General features: G+C 40.2%; 2 protein-coding genes and 1 long non-coding RNA gene across 3 annotated transcripts; 2 read left to right on the forward strand and 1 right to left on the reverse strand.

Annotated features, from left to right (window-relative positions):
* Nucleotides 1–10137: 10137 nt before the first annotated feature.
* LOC136244824 (uncharacterized) lies at nt 10138–10647 on the forward strand. Its single transcript, XM_066036372.1, has one exon. It carries the CDS (start codon nt 10138–10140, stop codon nt 10645–10647), a length of 510 nt encoding a protein of 169 aa, XP_065892444.1.
* Nucleotides 10648–16490: 5843 nt separating this feature from the next.
* Nucleotides 16491–17832, reverse strand: LOC136244825 (uncharacterized). The gene is made up of 2 exons (XM_066036374.1): nt 17075–17832; nt 16491–16957 (listed from the first exon to the last, which is right to left on the reverse strand). Exons 1-2 carry the CDS (start codon nt 17673–17675, stop codon nt 16491–16493), a joined length of 1068 nt encoding a protein of 355 aa, XP_065892446.1. The 5' UTR covers nt 17676–17832.
* Nucleotides 17833–21842: 4010 nt separating this feature from the next.
* On the forward strand, nt 21843–24126 carry LOC136244555 (uncharacterized). Its single transcript, XR_010695422.1, has 2 exons — nt 21843–23715; nt 23771–24126. It is a non-coding gene; the product is annotated as an uncharacterized lncRNA (long non-coding RNA).
* Nucleotides 24127–24690: the final 564 nt, after the last annotated feature.

Genomic DNA, 24690 nt, shown 5'->3' on the forward strand with positions numbered 1-24690 from the left:
GTTTAGCTGTTATACAATGAATACTTTAAAACTTGATTGAACTGAGATCAATCAATTACTGTGATATTTTAATAGCTAGCTATGTATCACAACAATGAAATTTCTATAATAAACTTGTCTAGGCTTCAATGTATAGTATCGGTATCGGCATTGGTATCGGCAAATAATTTCAGTACAAATACTCGTATCGGAAATATCGGTAAAAAGTAGTATCGGTCCATCTCTATCAAAATAATCAGCCCAATTGTACATTGGAACAGTGTTGCTGTCATCCTGTGCTCCCACTAGTTGAGCCCAGTTAGGTTTAGCTGACTGATTTACCACTTTGACGATGTCATCAAGGCACCCAACAAAAGTCTTCTTGTACTTTTGTTTTAGTAGCCCAAACCCACAGTCTGATGAGAACTTTGTGTGACCAACAGGAAGAAAAGAGATAGTGATCTCATCATGTAGACCAGTGAGTATACGCCACATAAAGTAGTACATAAGAAATCTATTTTTGTTCTGCCCACAGCAGTTGTCAGCATGGAAATGGGCAGATGTTTCAATGCATGATGGAGGAAGTGATGTAGCATGGAGATGATGGTATTTCCTCCTTTGCCAACATTGAAAGCCTCATCTATCAAGCAGTTGATCTGAAATTATAGAACATTAAGGATGCAACTGTATGTGCTATACTGTCACCATTACCTGGCGTGGAACTGCTTCACAGCAGACCCCAAATATTGCATTTGCGTAGGGTTAAAAAATAGATTGGCCCAGGCTGAAAGGGGTTGCTTGGATATTAGTGGGGACAAACTATGCATTCTAAACGTTTTGTTAGTAAACTAAATATTGTATGCTTTTTCAGTTTTGTTGGTGACATATTACTTTATTACTACAGTAAATATAGTTATGATGTATCGGATCGGCTAGTGACATCGGCACTAAAAGATTCTCATTTATTGGCTATCGGAACATCGGCTAATATCTTACATCGGTGCAACTCTACTTAGTACTTTGTGGGGACTTCAACCTTCCCACTATTGATTGGTCCACTGTTTCACCGATGGTATCTTCACATGCTGCCACTACAATGTGTGATTTAGTACGAGACAACTTTTTGTATCAGCTTGTCTCATCTCCCACTCATAATCAAACATACTTGATCTCATTTTAACTAATGCTCATGAGGATGTAGTTGATAATGTGCCATCTACTGATCATGATGCTGTTCAGTTTAGTTTACGTTTGACGCTTCCAGGCCCTTGTACGACCTTGTTTAGAATATGGCTGTTCCGTCTGGTCTCCCCACATACATCCAAAGATATTAATGCACTTGAAAGTGTTCAGCGTAGGGCAGCACGTTGGATTCAGAGTAAGTATGATCCTAATGTTCATAGGTGAACCAAGTTTGTTTAAAAGAGCTCAGATGGCCTACATTAGCACTTCATAGACAGTATTATGCTATACTAATTTTATATTCTATTCTTCATAATTTGACACCTATATTACATTTACCAGACACTTTGAACTTAATACTATTCCTACCAGATCCCATCCTTTGACACTGATATCCAAAGCCTCAACAATAAACGCTTACAGGTATTCATTCTTTGTCAACACACCTTTTCTCTGGAACAGAATCCCTTATGACATCATATCTACTTCCTCGGCCATGTCTTTTAAATTAAAACTTAGTCGATTCTTATTTTCTATGTAATTGTACTGCTTTGTCTTGTTTTTGTATTTATGTTTATTGTATGGTTTTTGGTGTATTAGTGCTTATTGTACGGTTTTTTTTGTTTTGTTGGGGACCACCTTGTACAGGCACTTAGCCTTTTGTGTACCCTGTCAGTGACGAAATTGATAATAATAATAATATAAGCTGTTTAAAAGTAGCTTTAAATCTAGCACATATCCTAATTGGTTCCAGTTTTTATGCCTTCTCTGTTCATTTGTAGTTTTGCAGTTTTGCTCACAAATACTGTATTTTAGCTGCCAAGGGGAAGAAGGAGCAGATAATAACAATAAGTGAAGGAATGTATAATACTTGTCAGCACAATTAATTTTTAACATAAATTGTTAATTTGCTATTTTAGTGCTAAGCCAAAGCAGTGAAGAGGTTGATGACCCACGTGTTCCATTTGACTATGACTATGACCCTCTTGAATTGGATTGTTATGGTTAGCTTAATTTATAACAGTTAAACCTGTCTAAACTGGCCCACTGTATATTTGCTGAGGTCAGGCCCTAACAGATAGGATTATCTGTGCAAGAAATGTTTTCATCATCAGTTTTCAATACAGTGTTGTTTCAGTTGATGAGGAGGTACATCTATAACTGCAGTTCATGTCACTCAAGGACAATCGTGCAAGTAAGAACAGATGAACCACTTTCAATGGAAGTCCATCGCAGGAATATATCTGGATCAGTTAGCAGAAAATGAAATGCCACACATTCCAATATGGAGCAAACATCCTGTCCAACACTAGACAGAAGAGATGAGGCAATGTCATTGGAAACCCATCATAGGCATCTGGATCTGCAAACAGAGAATGATATACCATCTGCATCAGTACTTGAAAAATGAAGCAAACCTTGGAGATATGTGCAACATCGTTGGTGACCTCAACAAATATGTACCTTCAAATAGTCATGAAAATGCTAGAATAATGCCATGTAATGCAGCTGTTACTTTTTGGAGACCAGCTAACAGTGGAGCAAGCCAGAGGTACAATGGTTTTGAGGTCTCTTCATGAAAATTCCGTTGATAGGCTAGAAGGGTTTGTTCCTGTGGTAGCAGACTGGCATGCATACTCATATGTTTTCATTGTTGTATTTACAGAGAACCCTTTACCAGCTTAGGAATTTAGTCCATAGATCATCAGTAGGAGCAGACTTCCAGCAAGAACATGAAAGCATTTGAAGATTTTTTGCTGGCTGTGATAAGTGGCTGCAACAAGCAAATGCTGAATCCTTTAATAATGTCAATTACATTGAAATGGCAAAGAAAATTGTTACAAATTGAGTCAAGGTTAGCGCTTACAGTCATCCTGTTATAGACAGCAGTCCCAATAACTAACCCACCACCTCTCATCACCACCTACCATGTACACCACCTCATCACATTTTGCTGGTTTTGTGGCTATGTATTGTGCAAATATAATTGTTTATGGCTTCAATGAATCTTATTCCGTGGCTTACTTCAGTTTCCACTGCTAATAATGTTAGTAGCTGGCTTCCTTTAAGGAATTCATAGCTTATATCAAGCTTTTGCTCAACTCCATTGGATGCGCTATGTATGCCGCTATCTCGAAAAGTAATTAAATAACGTCATTTAAAGTATCGGTTGGCATCGGGCATTTATAGCTTTACCAATACAAGTCCGATACCACGAAAATAGGGCCAATACCGATATAATGTCAGTATTGGTGCATCACTAGCCAAAGGCAATTGAATGTGTTGCTAGGTCACTTGGCCCCGTCAGCCATGTTTGTACACAATTTGCAAAAAGAACGGGAGTTAACAGAAATCAAGGACTATCACACTTACCTTCTTTCAAAACGGACCTGAATAGTTACTAATTTTGTTAGTTTGTGTGATTTTCAACAATTTCAACAACATAGTAATTAGCACATAATTTCAATAACATAGTAATTAGTACATAATTTCAATAACATAGTAATTAGCACATAATATTTACACACAATTGCAACTGTCACAATTACAAAGTGGAGAGCAAACATCACAACAGCGGCATGCAGTTAGAGCTTCAGTAAACATTGCTTTACGACGACAGATTTTAGTATTTTCCCCATAGGTCTTCATGGACTTTTGTTGTAGTGTAAAATAGCCTCTAAAGGGCAACTATTCCTGCTCACCAGTTGCCTGGGCCAACTCTTCCAAGGTGATAGGTGATCCCCAGTGTATAACTCTTGAGATATCAGCACTGTCTATACCAGGTCCAAAAGCAGTGATGTAAATATATCAACCAGTCTGTGATTGATGTCGGTTACAGGCTTACCAGGTGGTTCACTAATATTTTCCTTCAAGTGCCTTTTCAGTGATGCTAACTGTTACAAGCTAACATGTAATTGTACAAGTTCAGCAGCACGCAGAGATGCTAGTTCATCAGCTACAATCAATGCTTTGACAACATAATTGATTTTTGGTCAAAATCCTATCAGTGTAACATCTTTCATAGTAAGACGATCTTCAGCATATCTCAAAAGTTTCTTTGGTGGCAGTGGGCAAGTACATTAACATGGTTAGGGAGTAAGCTGCGTAGAGTACTTAGCTTTGAAAATTTTATACGAAATTCGTCACCCCTGATGATCAAGACACACGATAGTGTGTCGTGCGGCCCAAGAAGCCGGCACGCCACACCGTGAGTATATTAACAGGAAGAAAGAAAACGCAATTTTCACACCTATGTAGCTCTGTGATCCCTTATCCGATTGGAACCAAATTTGCTGGAGACATGCCGCCCAGCTAGGGGAGTCTACATACCAAATTTGAAGAAAATCGCTCTAGCCATTTCCGAGATACGAGCGAACAAAATTTCATTTTAATTTCTTCGTTTTTTTCTTCTTCTTCTTCTAATCGGATTACAAATCACTGAGTTATGATTCGAAAGGCAACTAGGTGCAGCAAATGGGAGATCGAGATACTCTAATAGAACAGTCACCCTAATAAAGCATTCAGCTGCATTTATAATTTACTCAGTTATATTACATTGTAAGTTATCCTGTAGGAAATTCAGCTACAAACAAGTCACCCTGTAGTCAGATCAGCTAGAAGAAGGTACCAAATAGACATTTCAGCTACAAATAAGCCATCATGTAGAGAGTTCAGCTCAAATAAATCACCCTGTAGAGAATTCAGCTACAAACAAATTGCCCTGTAGAGAGATCAGCTAGAAGAAGTTACCTTGTAGAGAGTTCAGTTACAAAGAAACAATCATGCAAAGAGTTTAGCTACAAACAAATCACCCAGTAAAAAGTTCTGCTACGAACAGATCACACTGTAGAGAGTTCAGTTAGAAACAAGTCATCCTGTAGAGAGATCAGCTAGAAGAAGTCACCTTGTAGAGAGTTCAGTTACAAAGAAACAATCATGCAAAGAGTTTAGCTGCAAACAAATCACCTAGTAGAAAGTTCTGCTATTAACAGATCACACTGTAGAGAGTTCAGTTAGAAACAAGTCATCCTGTAGATAGATCAGCTAGAAGAAGTCACTTTGTAGAGAGTTCAGCTACAAAGAAACCACCATGTAAAAGAGTTCAGCTGCAAACAAATCACCTGTAGAGAATTCAACTACAAACAAATCACCCTGTAGAAAGATCAGCTAGAAGAAGTTACCTTGTAGAGAGTTCAGCTACAAACAAATCACCCTGTAGAAAGTTCAGTTACAAACAAGTCACCCTGTAGAGAGATCAGCTAGAAACAAGTCATCCTGTAGAGAGTTCAGCTAGAAGAAGTTACGTTGTACAGAGTTCAGCTACAAAGAAACTACCATGTAGAGAGTTCAGCTGCAAATAAATCGCCCTGTAGAGAGTTCAGCTACAAACAAATCACCCTGTAGAAAGATCAGCTAGAAGAAGTTACCTTGTAGAGAGTTCAGCTACAAACAAATCACCCTGTAGAAAGGTCAGCTAGAAGAAGTTACCTTGTAGAGAGTTCAGCTACAAACAAATCACCCTGTAGAGAGTTCAGCTAGAAACAAGTCACCCTGTAGAGAGATCAGCTAGAAACAAGCCACCCGTAGAGAGTTCAGCTAGAAGAAGCTACATTGTAGAGAGTTCAGCTAGAAAAAAGTCACCATGTAGAGAGTTCAGCTAGAAAAAGTTACCTTGTAGAGAGTTCAGCTACAAACAAATCACCCTGTAGAGAGTTCAGCTACAAACAAGTCACCCTGTAGAGAGATCAGCTAGAAACAAGTCATCCTGTAGAGAGTTCAGCTAGAAGAAGTTACCTTGTAGAGAGTTCAGCTACAAACAAATCACCCTGTAGACAGTTCAGCTACAAACAAGTCACCCTGTAGAGAGATCAGCTAGAAACAAGTCATCCTGTAGAGAGTTCAGCTAGAAGAAGTTACATTGTAGAGTTCAGCTACAAAGAAACTACCATGTAGAGGATTCAGCTACAAACAAATCACCCTGTAGAAAGGTCAGCTAGAAGAAGTTACCTTGTAGAGAGTTCAGCTACAAACAAATCACCCTGTAGAGAGTTCAGCTAGAAACAAGTCACCCTGTAGAGAGATCAGCTAGAAACAAGCCACCCGTAGAGAATTCAGCTAGAAGAAGTTACATTGTAGAGAGTTCAGCTACAAAGAAGCTACCTTGTAGAGAGTTCAGCTGCAAACAAATCGCCCTGTAGAGAGTTCAGCTAGAAACAAGTCACCCTGTAGAGAGATCAGCTTGAGGTTCGTTTGGTCTCGTTATAGGGAGTTTTTAAAAATAGTTGTTCCAATACTGAATAAAGACGGGGTTAGAATATGTAGTATTGGAACACTATTTTTGCTGTGATAATCTCAATGGATTACGTCATTTTTATGATTCTGTTGAGTCACAAGTAAGGGGACTGAAGGTGTTAGATGTCACCGCTGAATTTCATGGGAGCCTGCTATCACCTATCATCATGAGCAAGTTACCACAGGAATTCCGACTCACTGTTAGTCGAGCAGTCATTGGCAGCTAGATGAACTGATGCAGTTGATAGATGCCGATATCAAGGCAAGAGAAAGGGCCTCAAGTATTGCCAATCAAGGGGGTAACAGTAACTCTCCTAGACCTGCAGGCAAGGGATTTCCTACTTCGGCTACCTTGATGGCAAATAATTCCTTACCTCCAAAGTGCTCCTACTGTAGACAGGTTCATCCAGTTAATGCAAAACTGTTGTTGATCCAGCAAATCGCAAACAAGTTCTAAGAAATCTGGCAGGTGCTTTGTGTGCCTGAGGGGAAATGACACTAGTAATGAGTGCCATTCAACTTTTAAATGTTCTGTTTGTGGTGGTAGACATCATGTAAGCATCTGTACTAGAGAAGTAATGAGGAATTTTACAAAGGGAACCAACTCCAGGACCCATGATTAGCTAATGACGTAGGCTCAACAATTGCCTCCAGGGTTTACTTATATGGTGGTGTGTGTAACCATTGATTGTGGGTTTGAGTTTCCATTTTTGGAAAATACATTTTGCCAAGTTTGGTGTACCTAATTTATGCCAATAATGATGAATTTGTTATCATGGCCAATTTTGAAAAACCTAAGTTTTCCCATAATAGCAAATTTGTTATATGGCCAATTTTGGCAGACCTACTTTTGCCCATAATGGCAAGTTTGTTTTAAGGCTAATATTGTTAGGCTGTGATTTGCCGGATCAGTTTTTTCTATTCAATCTTAAACTAGTGTAATATGTATGCCACAAATTGCAAGGACAAAATGTTACAGATGGTTTAGTAAATGAACAAGCCAATGCCGGTTTACAACGTACTAAAAGTCAAAAGTTCATGCATACATTATCCTTGTTCCTAGCAATAAAGAAATTGACATGAAACTTCTGCAACAACAGCAACATTGAAACTTAATTGTATTATTTATCATCTGTTTATTTTACTGAAATGGATGCTTTGTAACTGCATTCTGGTGATATTGGGTAATCAACAGAATGGTTAACAACATGAGTTGGGTTCAAACCTGGAGTGATGTCAATTACGGTTGCTTGGAGGTCAGTATTCTCATAGTCAGAGGAAGTTGAGTCCACGGCACTCATATTTATCGGCTCTAGTGGTAAAACATCTAAAAAGCATTGACTCATGGTTCTGTCAGATGGTTTACTTCAAGCCATGCAGAGTATCTAGGATCAGTTAGATCATATCCTTCCCTATACCTTTTGCAAAGCGAGACTCTTATACATTACAAAACCGATCCAAATCGCACATCAGGCAAAATCAAACTAACACCACCAGTGGATAGCTACACTATCGTACTACTAGTTCTGACCCTCAGTACTACTCAAACCACACGAGGCTGGTTTTAACAGACGTCTTTTCTGGGCGGTGTGGAGTGCTCAAATGGCGGTTTCAGGCCTTGTGAAGGACCTGGCTTGGCAAGAATCAGTGGTTTACTGGTGGACAGCGTTATAATGTTGGCCAGACGTGTTCCCTGTTGATTTTGCTACATATCAGCCACTAAGGAGCCAGCACAGCCCTGTAATCTCGTGTCTGGACTCCAATCGTGGTCTGCCTCCATTTTGAGGTCTATCTCTTGCCCTCCCCACCACCCTCCACCCCTTTGTGAGCACTCGTGATACTACTTCGCTCGTCCAACTGCTCAGATTTCCATCTTATTAGGCGGGAAACTCTACAAGCAACTACAAGTACTGGAAGTGGCCTGAAAGGTAACAGATTGATGCATCTTTTGTGCAAATTTCATGTATGCTTGCCATCCTTGGAGAGTTATGCTGGCTTCAATTCTTTAAAACCGTTTATCTCGAACGTCTAATGTGCGATTTGGATCGTTTTTCCAAAATCCAGTCACAAATTCTCTATGACTACTGCTGCTGGCATTGGATGAATTGCCATTCGATGTACTTCGCCCACTAGATGAAGTTGAGTCCATGGCACTCATATCTATCGGCAACAACTGTAACTTGTATACTTGGGTCAGAACTTTTATACAAGCAACAACTGTAACTTGGTGATTTATTTCCAGATATGCAGTATTGTACTTTATGTTGTCCTCTTTTAGCTATCACTAAGGATGAACAATGCTCCAAGGGCACACCAGATTCATCAACATTGTAGATGCACTCAGGTTTATCCAATAAATTATTATCAACCAATGCACTTGTCAGGGTGATGAAATAATTGTCCAGTTCTTCCTTTTTTTCAGTGCATTCATACGGACAAATTCTGTACAGTCACCCTTTCTTAAGGTAAGCTGTGGTTGGCATTCAATAAACCACCCTTGACTGATTTTCTTTTTAAACCTGGTTTACTGAAATTGTTTTCGTAAAATTGTGTGTGTGTACCTATCTATGTTTGTCCGTACGCACCCACGTGAGCAAAATCGTTTAATAATGGTAAAAGCAGCTTTTACGTAAGAAGTAAAAGTGAAATGAAGTCTGTATTGAACTTCTGCACAGGTGAACTTTGCACTGAGGTGGTTTCTTTTCGGCGGACTGAAATACAGGTGTGGCGACTTTCCTCAGACTACCTTCCCCTTGAGGTTTTCAGGCGTTAGCAACTGAGAAACAACGGTGCAGGCCTCGTACACTACCAGAAATAGCCTATCGCTTCGTGTTGAAAGGGGGCGTATCCCTTACGTACGCGAACGAAAATGAAGAGCAGCTTTGAGGCTTTGTAGAGAGAATTTGTGGAAAAAAACACTATAGACAAACCATAAAACATTTGAGAAGATACTTCTGTGCATAATAAGTTGTTGAAAGCGATTTATTCGAAATGTGTTACTTAGCAGTGCATAGCAACGTATTAATAATTGTGTACATGTGACGTTCTAAGGTAACCAAGGCGACTCGGTTCATGGAGTTGTCAGTGATAATGGAGTTTCATCGTGGTTATTTAAGTTAATAGACAAGGTTAACTTAATTCTCAATGTTGGTTTATGACTCTTATTTCTAAAGGCTATATTGTGACTTTTGTCTTATGCAGGTTTGTATTCAGTCTCTAGTGCTGAAAACATAAACTGTGTGGCCACGCAAGACTAATGTATTGTTGGCAGTATATGAGGTCAGTCAAAGTGTAATTGTGTAGAGGAAATGCAATGCCTTATAGATAGTATATCAGTTCTCTATGTTTTGAATATTAAGTTATATGTTTATTTATATTAAGTTGTATGTTTCTGTGAATGTATGTATGCACTATATGTATGTATGTACGTGTGCTTTACATGTATGAATGGATGAATGTATACTATTGCAGAACTCATCATCAATATATTTTCCTGTATTTATCTACATGTTTATCTATCTACCTTTAAATTATTTATTGTAAAATTCTGGTTAATTACTTCGTGTGGAAGAGTTGAATTTGTCACAGCCAAATGATAGGTTAGCTAGAGAGCGTGAGCGTCAGCGGAAAAGAAGGGCCGTGGAAAGCTCAGATGAAAATACTCATAGGAAGCTTTCTGATAAAATGCGGAAAGCTTCACAGAGAGCTATTGAGACACCAGCACAAAGAGAGAGTAGATTAGCCAAACAGCGTGAGAGAATTGCTAGACAGCGAGTTTCTGAAACACAAACTCAGAAATTTGAAAGGCTTAAAAGTATGCGACAAAGGGAGGCTAATAATCGTGCCAGTGAGGCAGAGAGTGAAAGGGAGCACAGACTGGCGGTTATGAGAGAGAGAGAGGTTAACCAACGTGCCAGTGAGACAGAGAATGAAAGGGAGCATAAACTGGCAGCTACGAGAGAGAGAGAAGCTAACTGGCGTGCTAGTGAGACAGACAATGAAAGAGAGCACAGACTGGCAGTTATGAGAGAGAGAGAGGCTAACCAACGTGCCAGTGAGACAGAGAATGAAAAGGAGTATAGAGTGGCAGCTACAAGAGAGAGAGAAGCTATCTGGCGAGCTAGTGAGACAGACCATGAAAGAGAGCACAGACTAGCAGTTATGAGAGAGAGAGGCTACCCAATGTGCCAGTGAGACAGAGAATGAAAGGGAACATAGACTGGCAGCTACGAGAGAGAGAGAAGCTAACTGGCGTGCTAGTGAGGCAGATAATGAAAGAGAGCACAGACTGGAAGCTATGAGAGAGAGAGAGAGGCTAACCAACGTGCCAGTGAGACAGAGAATGAAAGGGAGTATAGAGTGGCAGCTATAAGAGAGACAGAAGCTAACTGGCGTGCTAGTGAGACAGACCATGAAAGAGAGCACAGACTAGCAGTTATGAGAGAGAGAGGCTACCCAATGTGCCAGTGAGACAGAGAATGAAAGGGAACATAGACTGGCTGCTATGAGAGAGAGAGAAGCTAACTGGTGTGCTAGTGAGGCAGATAATGAAAGAGAGCACAGACTGGAAGCTATGAGAGAGAGAGAGGCTAACTAACGTGCTAGTGAGACAGACAATGCAAGGGAAGAACGGCTCACAAGTATGAGAGAGAGGGTAACAAATCTGCGAGCTGGTGAGACAGATCACCATATAGAACAGCGGCAACATTCAAATAGAGTTAGGACTGCATCCAGGAGAGCCCTTCAGAGTGCAGAGCAAGTACAAAGTAGGCGCGACATCAACCGAATAAACCAGAGTATGAGAAGAAATGCATCCCGTCAAGCCACTCATGACCGTAACAGAGTGGCTGTAGAACAATTTAAGTGTTCAGTGTATGTAGGTCCATTTAACCTCTGTTATTGTTGCACTCGCTTGTGCTACAATAATGGTGGATCATACATAAATAGTGCTGACCCTCTCCTCCTCCCAGTCCACAACAGGGAGTTGAGTAGTGCTGGTGTGGGTATGTTCACGATGCAAACCTTTCTTACAAAAGCAAAAATTGCCACCCTTTGCATTAGTGAACAACATGCGAGTTAGTGCCATCCCCCCAGAGCTCAGCTGTTTAAATAACATGGAAAAAAGGTTGATTTCACGTGTGCAAGCTTTCATGAAGCTGGTAGTGCTTCCTTATGGCCAGCGTGCACTCAAGGGTCAGACTATCAATTTTCCTGTTAACACTAGTGAAATATGTCAGTCATTGCCTAAGACCCTTGATAATGCTGGGATCGTACTCATTGCACCTCCAAGAGCAAGCAGGTCAGAACAATCTGAAATCCCAGCACGTCAAACATACTTTAGTGTTCGGTGACCATTGTTTATAAGGGCTCTCCATTGGTTGAAAGACAATAATATGTTATATAGAGATATAGAGATTGAAGGTGATACAGATGACAATGAGATCAGCCGTCAAGAGGAACCAGGTGATTTGTTGGAAGAGGAAGAAACATTTGTAATCCGAAGAGATCACCAGGTTCCTAATGTTGAAGTTTCCGATGTTTTGAACACGGATGGCCCACCGGTTCATGAACTCAATCGTGTTCAAGGTGCCACTATTAGCTTATTTACATCCACTACTGCAGAGCAAATGGCCTTTCCAACCAGATGGGAGAAGACTTCTAGGGATCCACCAGTCAGTACATTAAATTATTTTCAGTCACGCCTTCTTAGTGAGGACAATAGATGGGCTAGTCATATACCCTATCTCTTTTGGGGACTAAACGTATATGAGCAGCGCCGTTTAAGTGAAAACATATCAGTAGCTGTACGTCTAAGGTCAGAAGGGAGCAATGCCCGTGGTAGTCGTCAACATAGAAGAGAGCCAGTGGATGGATCATCTGGATAGACAACCACCAAAATCTAGAGAACGCCTCACTGCTGGACAACTCAGGGACCTTGCGAGCAACCCAGAGTTGTCTGACAGTTGTTATGGCTTTCTGCATAACATGAGGTCAACCATAGTCTATTGGCAAAGAGCAAAAATGGACTTACTCTCTATGGTTAAGACTCCAGGTGCTCCAACATATTTTATAACATTGACTGCTGATGATATGAACTGGCCAGATTTGCTCTTTGTCTTGGCAACACGAGCAGGAATGGAAGTGACGGAAGAAAGTGTGTGTGATTTGACAGCAGAACAGAAACACCAGCTCCTGCTCAGCGATCCTGTTACTACAGCTAGACATTTTTCTCTGAGATTTCAAAAGTTTCTGAAAGGTCCATCAAAACGCATTGTGGAAATAGTAGACTACTTTTGGCGCATTGAGTTTCAGCTAAGGGGCAGCCCCCACGTTCATTCACTGTTTTGGGTGAAGAATGCTCCTGACCTTCAAACAGTTGAAGGTCTGCGAGACATCCCCAGCTTCATTGACCAGTATATCACCACAAGAATACCACAAGAAGGTGAGGATGATGAACTACGTGAACTGGTCTTGAGGTTGCAAAAGCACAAACACACACACACACGTGTAAGAAAAACAGCGGAATTGGTTGTCGATTTGATTACCCCAAACAACGTAGTCCTGTTACCCGTCTCAAAACTCATGCAGATGGAAGTAACAAAGCTAGGTTCTACATAAACAAACGTGAAGAAGGTGCAGAAATGGTAAATCCCTATAACCCATATCTCCTGTTAGCCTGGAGGGCTAACATGGATATACAGGTGGTTGGTTCTGTGTATGGTGCTGCCATGTATGTGACCCATTATATTTGTAAGGATGAGTCACAAGTACTGAAGCAAGCTATTGCTGAACAGCTGGCAAATTTGCCTGCAAATGCAACAACACGCAATAGACTTAGGAAAATTGGGAATACACTTTTAAGTCATTGTCAGCTCAGTCAACAAGAAGCTGCTTTTCTGTTGGCAGGTCTGTACCTAAAGGGCTCATCACATGCAACAGTGTTTATCCCTGCTATTCCTAAACGGCGTCGTACTAGACTTGTGAGACCTTCACACCAATTGCGTGAACTGGATGATGGTGATACTAATGTTTTCATGCATGGTCTCATTGATCGCTATGCTGCACGCCCAGCAGGTCAACCATTCGACAATATGACACTAGCTCATTTTGCTGTGTGGTACAATACAGTCAGTGGTACATACAACGAAGGTGAAAACTCTGATGAGAGTGCTAGTCGACTACCATGTTTTCAACTTCAGAATAACCTGGGAACTATTGTACAAAGAAGGCACCAAGCTTGCTTGAGAGTTCCAATAATGACACCAGAATCCCATGGAGATGATTATTATTACCATCTTTTGTTGTATTTCCCATGGCGTTAGGTGACACAAGACCTGCTTGGAGAGCATGCAACTGCTCAGGAAGCATTGGGGAGTTTGTAAAAGACGGAATAAGGAATAGCGGAATAACTCGCATCACAACGAACGGGTATTTATATGGCTTATGCAATGGGGTGATTGTACTGTTACAGCTGTGAACTCATCCCTCGTAGATATCCTTACAATGTAGGGTGATTGCGTGTACTGATACAGCTGTGAACTACACTGCTTCGTCACTCATAGATGTCCTAGCGAAATGATTACTATCGAATAGTTCACTGACCATGGCTGCTGCTAACATCCTCCTTGACTTGTGTTTCATTATCATTGGGACAAGCTTGCTGGGGGGGAATCAACTCATCTTACCACCCTCAGACCTTGCCCCCTCCAAAACCGGACCAGTGGCCTTAACAATTTCGTGAAGGCATAGCAAGCAGTAGCCAACCCGAAAGGCAGGACAGTAAAAACGAAATACCTGGGGATCCGGTTAACCGGCCATGAAAAACCTAAGTAGGTCTGATGAGCCTCAAATATGTCCAGGTGATGGTACCCAGATTTCAGATTGAATTTCATGCGGGAGCTTATTTTCTGTCTAATTCATTGCATTCAACTGACAGAAAATACACCTGAGGTACTGCCACATATTTTGTAAATATTCTAATGAATTAGTGCATGCCCACGATGTTCATGACTTGAAAGGAAGAGTAAAGCCGGAATGCAACGGAACGGAATGGGGCACGCGCTAAGTAGAAAAATCGTTTTTGGCAGATTGTACACCGTTTCCAACTGTCACACAGTAACTAGAATTGTGCTAGAGTTAGTTTACTTCTACTTATAGGCATGCTAGAAATCGTTCCTCGAAGTTTTCTATTTAATGCCCACTACAAGTATCCATTACACAATCATCTATGCTGAAAAGCTATTATTTAGCTGCTATAAACTATTTTTAAAGCACTGTTTACAGCTACTGTCGTAAATCGCTGCCAACACTGGTAGAATTATAGTCACCAGCCTTACTGTTATTAAAGGCTTGGATACTACTACAACATGAAAATACTACAGTAGTTTACTTTTTAGAATATGTACTAATACATCAGGATTGAACTGGATTTTACAGATTTTATACACAACAGTTAAACACGTAACGGGCATTAAATAGAAAACATCAAGCGAACGTTTCTAGCATAATACATTATTTTATTTAGTGTTTATAGTATAACATAGAGAGAGACCATTGCATATGTTTTTGCTACTTAAGTGAAAGAGAATACCAATTGTTAAAATAAATGTTTCAGGATACTCTAAATGTGGAAATGATGACACAAGTATAAAAAAAATAAACGCAAGCATTTCGAAATACCCATTGTATTTCTGGGGTACACGTGCAATGAAAATTTAGGCTTGCACAACTGTGTTGGGTTTTCAAAGATCTGGTCACAAATGTCCACTAGCATATCTCCAGGTATTGGTAACCTCCCTTGCTTCATCACTATATGGGCCATAAGCATGATGGCTAGTCAACACAGCCAGGGGAAGCCCTATTACAAATTGATGCCTTGCTTTGTCAGCAAAATGGATTGGTCCATTGTATAAACTGTGGTTGGCAGTAAAGAAAATGTAGCCATATCCATTGTTGAGTTATGCTTGGATAGAAGCATCAGGACAGCAGTCAGTCAAGTTAGCAGAACAAAAAATAAGATAATAAACCATATAAACTTGTTGGAAGGGTTTGGGGTCAGTCTGAAGACATTTTTTGGCTAGGTTACATATATTCAAGAAGGAAAAGTGAGGCTGGTTTCTGGGTAACATTTTGCCTAACTCTAGAGTGAATACTGTTTAAGGAGCGGTGTAAAAAATACAATATTGACTGTTTGATGTAACAATATCATACAGTGCTATCACACTGTACGAAACTGTGGCATCATTGTTTTGTTAGAATAAACGTAATATTTGTCTAGTACTACAATTGCTACATACCAACAGTGTTGGGAATAACGCGTTACTTATGTAACGCGTTACGTAATATTATTACTTTTATAGTAACAAAGTAATATAACGAAATACACTATAAAAACAGGTAATATAACGCAAGCTACTTTACTTACAAATGTAACGCGTTACCTAAGTAATATAGTTACTGTAACGAGCCTAATATCACGTAATATTATTACTACAAGTAACGAAGTTACTAATCTCGTTAGTTATCCTCTGAGTAACGGCTAGCCACAACGAAGTAACGAGGCCTACTGAATGAAGCTTATTCACCAGCTTCTTACTTACAACCAAAATTTGCATATTGTCCAACAACGCAATCATGTCACGTGATAAGGTGGTAGTTTCATACGTGACAGCTTAAGGCTGTGGACACAAAGTAATATAATATGTACTATTATTACAGTTACTTTATTTTATGGGTAATATGTAACTGTAACTAAATAGTTCAGTTGCAAGTAATATGTAATATGTAACTAGTTACATTTACAAAGTAACTTGCCCAACACTGCATACCAAATATTATTGCGTTTCATCAGATTTGCATCTAGAACCACAAAAGAAAGTAGTATTGTTTAATCCTTACACAAACTGTAATTGGGGTTGCAAACAATTAAACTTTTTAAAATATCACCTAAATTACCTCTACACTCAAGTCACCTTATGAATGAGATAGTTAGAACACAAACATGTGTACATAGAGATACAATACCTGGTGATAGGTATCTAGTTGACGGCTGGCAGAAGCAGATTTGCACCTTTCTGATAGGTTGATTGAAAGGCTCCATGTAGATTCACATATCGCTGGGAGGCTGATGAGTAGACCCCTGGTTGATTCATACTTTGCTGGTAGCCTGACTGGGTTCCTAGCTGATCTACATTTTGCAGGTAGCCTGAATGGGCCTCTCGTTGATCTATACTTTGTTGGTAGCCTGACTGAGCCCCTAATTGATTCATACTTCGCTGATAACCTGGCTGGGTCCTTAGTTGATCCATACTTTGCTGGTAGCCTGACTGAGCCCAAGGTTGATCCATACTTCGCTGGTAACCAGACTGCATCTCTGGTTGATCCAAAATTTGCTGGTAGCCTGAATGAGCCCCTGGTTGATCCTTACTTCGCTGGTAGCCTGACTGAGCCCTTGGTTGATCTACACTTCGTTGGTAGCCTGACTGAGTCTCTGGTTGCTGGTAGCCTGACTGAGTCTCTGGTTCATGTATACTTTGCTGGTAGACTGACTGAGCTGCTGGTTGATCCATACTTCGCTGGTAGCCTGACTGAACCCTTGGTTGATCCACACTTCGCTGGTAGCCTGACTGAGTCTCTGGTTGCTGGTAGCCTGACTGGGCATCTGGTTCATCTATACTTTGCTGGTAGACTGACTGAGCTGCTGGTTGATCCATACTTTGCTGGTAGCCTGACTGAGCCCTTGGTTGATCCATATTTCGCTGGTAGCCTGACTGAGCCCTTGGTTGATCCACACTTCGCTGGTAGCCTGACTGAGTCTCTGGTTGCTGGTAGCCTGACTGGGCATCTGGTTCATGTATACTTTGCTGGTAGACTGACTGAGCTGCTGGTTGATCCATACTTCGCTGGTAGCCTGACTGAACCCTTGGTTGATCCACACTTCGCTGGTAGCCTGACTGAGTCTCTGGTTGCTGGTAGCCTGACTGGGCATCTGGTTCATCTATACTTTGCTGGTAGACTGACTGAGCTGCTGGTTGATCCATACTTTGCTGGTAGCCTGACTGAGCCCTTGGTTGATCCATATTTCGCTGGTAGCCTGACTGAGCCCTTGGTTGATCCACACTTCGCTGGTAGCCTGACTGAGTCTCTGGTTGCTGGTAGCCTGACTGGGCATCTGGTTCATCTATACTTTGCTGGTAGACTGACTGAGCTGCTGGTTGATCCATACTTCGCTGGTAGCCTGACTGAGCCCTTGGTTGATCCACACTTCACTGGTAGCCTGACTGAGCCCTTGGCTGATCCACACTTCGCTGGTAGCCTGACTGAGTCTCTGGTTGCTGGTAGTCTGACTGGGCATCTGGTTCATCTATACTTTGCTGGTAGCCTGACTGAGCCATACTTTGATGGTAGACTGACTGAGCTGCTGGTTGATCCATACTTCGCTGGTACCATGACTGCTGGTAGCCTGATTCAGCATCTAGTTGATCCATACTTTGCTGGTAGCCTGACTGAGCTCCTGTGTCTTGCTGGTATGCAGAATTGTTTCCTTTCATAACAACAGGTTTATGTCCTAAGGCCTTCAGAATGCCAGAGCTACATAGCAGCTTAATACTATCATCAACACTTTGAAGATATACAGTAATTTGGTCAAATCTGTATTCCTAGCAAGAATAAAACATTAGATTAGTTTACATACATAAATGAAATACATCCATGTGTATGTGATTTACACAATAAATACACTTATACAGTTTGACTTTGTATCGATACAGTATCATTGTTTTAAAACGATACGATACATGATATTGCAGCTCTCTCACTGTATGCAAGGTACAGGACTCCATGTGAAGGACACTAACTGTGCCTTATAAAGGACAGTTTCTGAGGTCACCAAAAGACTCCTACCAATTAGGGCTAGGCAACATTATCATTTTAGCGATATATTGTGATGCTTTGAAAGTATCGATATCACGATATTTAGTTATTAACTATCATGATACCACGCCTGTACATTGCTGTCATTGAAAAAACCATTTATTTGTTATGCAGTACTTGGCTTGAAGTGATAACCTGGTTACGCAGAGAGGTGTGAACACACCTCAAAGCAAAGCATGATTTACAATATGCTACATTTGAATACAATTAAACATAATTCTTAACTACGTATATACTTACCTTAATGTTATCTTCTGTTCAACCACGATCTGCGACCTTAAAAAGTTATAAACCATATCATAACACGTACATGTAAAATGAAGCACGTAACCATGACTGCCCTAAGGCACATTGTATTGTTCATGAAGCCACTCAATTTTCATTGATGTTCTTTATACAGATATGATGACAAAATCGCATAAAACTAGAATACAATTTCAACATGCATATACTGTACGTATGGAAATAGGTGTGGTGGTTAAGTGCAGCCATACAGTACAACTCATAAGCAAAATGAGCTTACAATACATGATATACATTGAACCGTCAAAGGAAAATCTGATGCACTGCTACTTCTAAAAACCAGGCACTGTGTGCAGCTAGCTGGATGCTACTTATTTTGTTTTTGCAATACTACACACAGTATTATCAATAATAATTGAGTTTTTGTATTTTGTAATATATGCACTGCTTAAAGGAAGCGTACCTCCAACAAACCGCTTTAAACCAGGTCGTAGGCGGTACCAGCACAGTCATTGGCGGTACCAGCACAATCACCCTTCCTGACAGGATGGATGCTGTTTACAGTGATACAGGTGTACGCGTCTGTTACAAGAAAGTCACGACTGATAGGAATTGAAATTTGTGTCCTGTGTACTGTATGAGGTTGTGCAAACCATGATGGATTAGTGGCTGTATAGTGACAGTCATTATGAATCGTTTCTGTGGATGAAGAAGATGGAAAAAAGTGCTGCGGTATTTAGAGCTACCTTGAAAGAAATATATCACAAAGCAAGGTGAATCATAGCACAGTGTTATAAGGCTATGGAGAATTGACTACATAAGCAATAGTAAGCTGGAAGAGTGTTTGTAATTTAAGTTACGCTACTTTCAGGTACCATCAACTCACGTACACTTAGATTTTAGTAGTTTGAAGGTTTGTAACAGGCTGTCAACAGTTGAAGATGTGTTATACTGCTCAGGAGCAAGCTCTAGAATAGTGGATAAGAATCCACTCACAGTGGATAGAAGATGTTGGTTGTTATTTGTGGATAAAGAGCATTCGTCTTTGGTTCCATGGCTGGTCGGAAGAAAACAAAGTAGCTACATCTCTTCTCAGTGGCACCAGGAGTACTGTGCTAACCTTTGTAGCATTTCTGATGAACTGTTTATTTTATTTCGATGTGTTAAAAAGCAATAAAGTATCAAGTGTTTGTTTTATTAAAATTAATTCGAGTATATTTCGAAAATCGCACATAAGACTTTCTTGAAATTTGACTGGTAGACTGTTTTGTACTATTAGCAAGATTTAGTTTTGGGAATGCCTAGTGAAATAACTCAAACCGGATGATAATTTATGATCGAGTGGACGATAAACGACGTCGACTGATGCCTTACACCACTGCCTTTGGCTGGATGCTGCTGAGGAGCGCCACTGCCTTGGAAGATGGTACGTTGTGTACACCTAGAGTATTAAATTGCCTATAGCTAGGTATAAAAAGTTTGTGTATATCTTGCTTTAAGGTTATGGGATATCACATTTCGTGGGACATGGAAGTGTGATGTACGGGCGTCTATTTCAGTTCTACGAAGCTAAGACAGATAAAGGGAAATCTATTATCCTGTAGCATTTGTTTAAACTGATGCACCCTCTTACATTGTCCAAAATTTCAACAACTGCAGGTATAGTTAAAAGGTAACAAAGGACACTGAAATATTAAGGATTTCATGCTGAAATGCTACCAAATTGCAGTATTTTGGCATCAATTTTCAAAATTTTTCTGCAGGGCATGCCCCCAGAAAATCTACCAATTTCCAACAATACATATAGGTAGGACAATGATATAATCAAAAGGACACTGAAATGCTTACAAACAGTAAGGATTTTATGTTGAAATGTTACCAAATAGCAGTATTTTGGCATGATATTGTTCAAATTTTTCCTGGGAGGGCATGCCCCCAGACCTCCCTAGCTTCAACATGCATGCATGCTGGCTGGTGTGCTTTGCACACCACAACACATATACTTCAAGTTAGCCCCCCCCCCCATTTAGAAATCCTGGATCCGCCCCTGAGCTGTACCTATCCACCTGAGGCATTGCTTTTGACCAAAGCTAGCATGCTATGGGCTATATAGCACTAAAACCTGCATTTGTTATTTGGTTCTCATCATGTAGTGCTCAGCATATATGTGACCACTTGATAGTCAGTGAATCTCTCGAGCGAAAAACAACAGCAAACAGATGATTTGAGTAAACAAAACCGAACTACTAGTCTAATTCTAACTATCTACTCTAGCTAAACTCGAATCTAGGGGCAAGACAAAAACTGACTGCCACAATCAAACATAATGGTGAACACTACTTAGAATAAAATAGTTTTATTGGCTCATTGTAGAAGATGGACCATATGGTTTAATCTGGCATCAGACTAGTTAGGTTGAATGTCTACTTATATTAAGTAGACTTGAGTTGCATGGTTACAGGACACTAACACCTGTTGTGGCATTAATAGGCAGTTCAAATGTAAAACACTGACATGTACGTAACCCTACTATCAATATACACGTTTATGTCTCATTCATATACAAAGTGCCCCATATATAATACACAATGACTATGCAAAACCTCACTTTTGATCTAGGTGAGCAGGGAGGAAACTCACTAACATCAAGTATAAATCCTCCCTAAAGTAAATTATAAGAAAATACGATTTAGTGAATTATGGTGTACCTTGTTACTCTCTTATCTTTGCCACCCTTATCTTCACTGTCTTCCTTCTTTTCTCCATCATTCTTGGCACTATCTTTCTTACTTTCTTCCATCACCTATGTAATGTTCATAATCGTAAATGTGAGAGAAACACTACACTACACACACACACACACACACACACACACACACACACACACACACACACACACACACACACACACACACACACACACACACACACACACACACACACACACACACAGAGCTTCTGGCAATCATAAAAACACAGCTATTAGTGGGCCACCACAGGACACCTGTACACTTGGCCAAAGCATTGTGATTTAAGTTTTGTAAGAGTACAATTTAAATGGCATACCTTTATACCGTCTTTCCCTTTATTGCCATCCGTTGCATTGCCAGTCTTTGGAGTCTACATTTGCAAAAGAGAGATCATTAACCCTTTAGGGACCAGCATCATACTTGTACGTCATAATATTGACTCACGCGAAAGCCCGCAGTCGTACATGTACGTCCAACTTTCTCCAAGCTGCTAGATCGTTTTCTTCACCTTGAAGGGCTCTAAATCGAATATATATTATTAGACGCGCTTATTGGTAACCAAGTTCAGTTGTTAAGACTTACAAATGGCGACTGGTGGGGAAGATTTTGAACGCTTGAGTGGGGCGGTCGTTCTTTCGCGGCTATCCGATTCTAGCGAAGAAATGGACGATACTGATGATTCCTTGGAAGTTGTCTATACTGGAATGGATGCAGGTGAGTTAGAAGAGGTGAGTTCTTGTGATAATTTGTCTGATAGCGATGAATCTGGGAGGGGAAACGAAGGCGTGATCGATCCTACACTGCCTGGGCCTTCTAGCGGTTCTGTAGGCATTTCTCTCCGTTCTAGTCGATTGCAGCGAGCTGAAAACGAAAAGGAAAGCAGTGAGGATAGTGAGGAAACTGAGTCTTGTGAATCTGATGGCGATGAGAGCGAAAGTGAAGAGAGTAGCCCACGTGGGAAAGAACCTAAGCGTGCCAAAACTTCACAAAAGTCTGCGCAAACGGAATGGAGAAGTGCTTCGAATTTTTCACCACTCCCTCTGAAGAATTTTGATGACAGCAATTCAGGTATTCAAGCACCTTTTAAATTGCCTGCTGATGCAAAGGAAGTGGACTATTTCAAGCTGTTCTTTGATCATGAGCTGGTAGGTGAAATTTGTGAAGAAACCAATAGCTATGCAAACCAGCTTTTAGCTAGTTCCTCAGCAAGACGAAAACACTACAAGACTGGGTAAGGACAACTCGTGATGAAATGTATACGTTTCTTGGATTGGTTATTTTGATGAGTATTATTGTTAAAAAATCATTCAAGGAATATTGGTCGACTAATCCACTCATTCATACGCCAATTTTCAGTGCGATTTCTACTAGGAAACGTTTTCTTCAGATAAAACGATGTCTTCATTTCTCAAGTGACACTGGAGGTGCTTCAGCAGACAGACAGACTGATAGATTGAGAAATATTAGGCCTGTAGTTAGTTTTTTGACACAACGGTTTTCTGAAGTGTTTGTGCCATTGTGTAACCTTTGTATTGATGAGAGTCTTCTTTTATGGAAAGGAAGACTCTTGTTCAAGCAATATATACCAAAAAAATGCAACCGTCTTGGAGTAAAACTATTTGTCCTGTGTGATTGTAAAACCCGCTACATCCTTGATTTTATTGTTTACACTGGTGATAGGAGCGACATTACCTTCGAGAAGGAGTTTGGCTACACTGGATCTGTAGTTAGGACTTTACTATCACCATATTTAGGTAAGGGTCACATCTTGTATGTAGATAATTGGTATAGTAGCCCAACCTTGTTTGCCAATCTTTTCCAAAATCATACAGGCGCATGTGGGACTGTTGGTGGTAGGCGTACAAAACTGCCATGTTTTAGGAAAATGTTACGTAAAGGGCAAATAGAAGCTTACCGAAATGATGCACTTTTGGCTATGAAGTGGAAGGCTAAACAGGATGTACGCATGCTTACGACTGTGCATAAGCCGGATATTGTAGATACAGATAAAACTCACCATGCAACAGGAGAAACTATACGTAAGCCTGCCTGTGTAGTTGACTATTCTAAACACATGGGGGAGTGGATAAAACCGACATGCAAATTAGTCTTACTGAATGCACACGTAAAACCCGTAAATGGTACATAAAATTGTTTTTTCATCTTGTTGATATGTCTCTGTATAATGCGTATTCACTGTATAAAGTAAATAGTGGTAAGAAATTACAATTTGTCGAGTTTCGTAAGCGTGTTGTAGAGCACATATTTGAGCAGCACTGTACACAAGTGGACAGGACAGCATCCTCCAGTACTGTGGACAACCCTACTCGTCTTGTTGGTAAGAATGTATATTAAAAATTATTACAATATATTATTGTACATAAAAATTTCAGGTCGGCATTTTCCATCGCTGGTTCCAGAGACTCCAAGAAAAGGGCAGAAGACAAGAAGAAGATGCCATGTTTGTGCGACAACAACTCGGCAAACTAGAAGAAGACAAGAAACAAGGTTTATGTGTACTAACTGTAACGTAGCATTGTGTGTACACCCATGTTTTAAGGACTACCATACATTGCGTGACTATTGATATTATGTGTAATATGTATATTATATCATTTGCTTATATTGTTGACTTCAACTATTATAGACATGCAACTCCCATGCCTTGCATATGTTCCTATACATCATATGCACCAATTGTACCATGTATATGTACCCTTATAATTTTTATGAATATTTATCCCCCCTCCCCAATAACCTAATTATTCAAAATGGTATGTAGAGAAATATACTGGTTTGTGTTACATGATGTGCATTGACGCATGTGTGTGAGCATACGTATCCTCATGTACATTCATGCAAGTAGGTGTGTGTGTTAGTGCTTGCGTACTTGTATGAGTGTACGTGTGTATGTTAGTGCTTACGTACTTGCATAAGTGTAGTGTATGTGTGAGTTAGTGAGTGCGTGTGTGTGTGTGTGTGTGTGTCCCCCAATGTGTGCATTCTTGTGGGTGCATGTTTGCATGCATGTGTTCATCCTATATCCATTCATACATTTAGTGAGGTTTGGTAATAGCACAGTGGGATGGATTTTAAGTAAGGGAGCATGTATTAAAATATTTGTGTTGCCTAATTGTCTGGATTGTGTAATAGAGGCCACACCACCATAGGTAGTTGTGCAATATAGTAAAGTTACATCACTTCTGTTCTCTCAGTGCTACAAATTGGAGAATATCTGTAAAGCATAACAACATGGTATGCATTATAGCATCAAAATTGATTAAAATAACTGCAAATATAGACAAAGTAGTTG

Source organism: Dysidea avara, chromosome 14, assembly GCF_963678975.1.
Source record: "Dysidea avara chromosome 14, odDysAvar1.4, whole genome shotgun sequence".
NCBI lineage: Eukaryota > Metazoa > Porifera > Demospongiae > Dictyoceratida > Dysideidae > Dysidea > Dysidea avara.

Bases quoted from the DNA above. Each gene is read 5' to 3' on its own strand.
- LOC136244824 (XM_066036372.1), top strand. From the start codon at position 10,138: ATGCGGAAAGCTTCACAGAGAGCTATTGAGACACCAGCACAAAGAGAG.
- LOC136244825 (XM_066036374.1), bottom strand. From the start codon at position 17,675: ATGGATCAACCAGCAGCTCAGTCAGTCTACCAGCAAAGTATAGATGAA. The intron at 16,958-17,074 runs GCTACCAGCGAA...AGACTCAGTCAG, and splicing joins GCAACCAGAGACTCAGTCAG to GCTACCAGCAACCAGAGACT.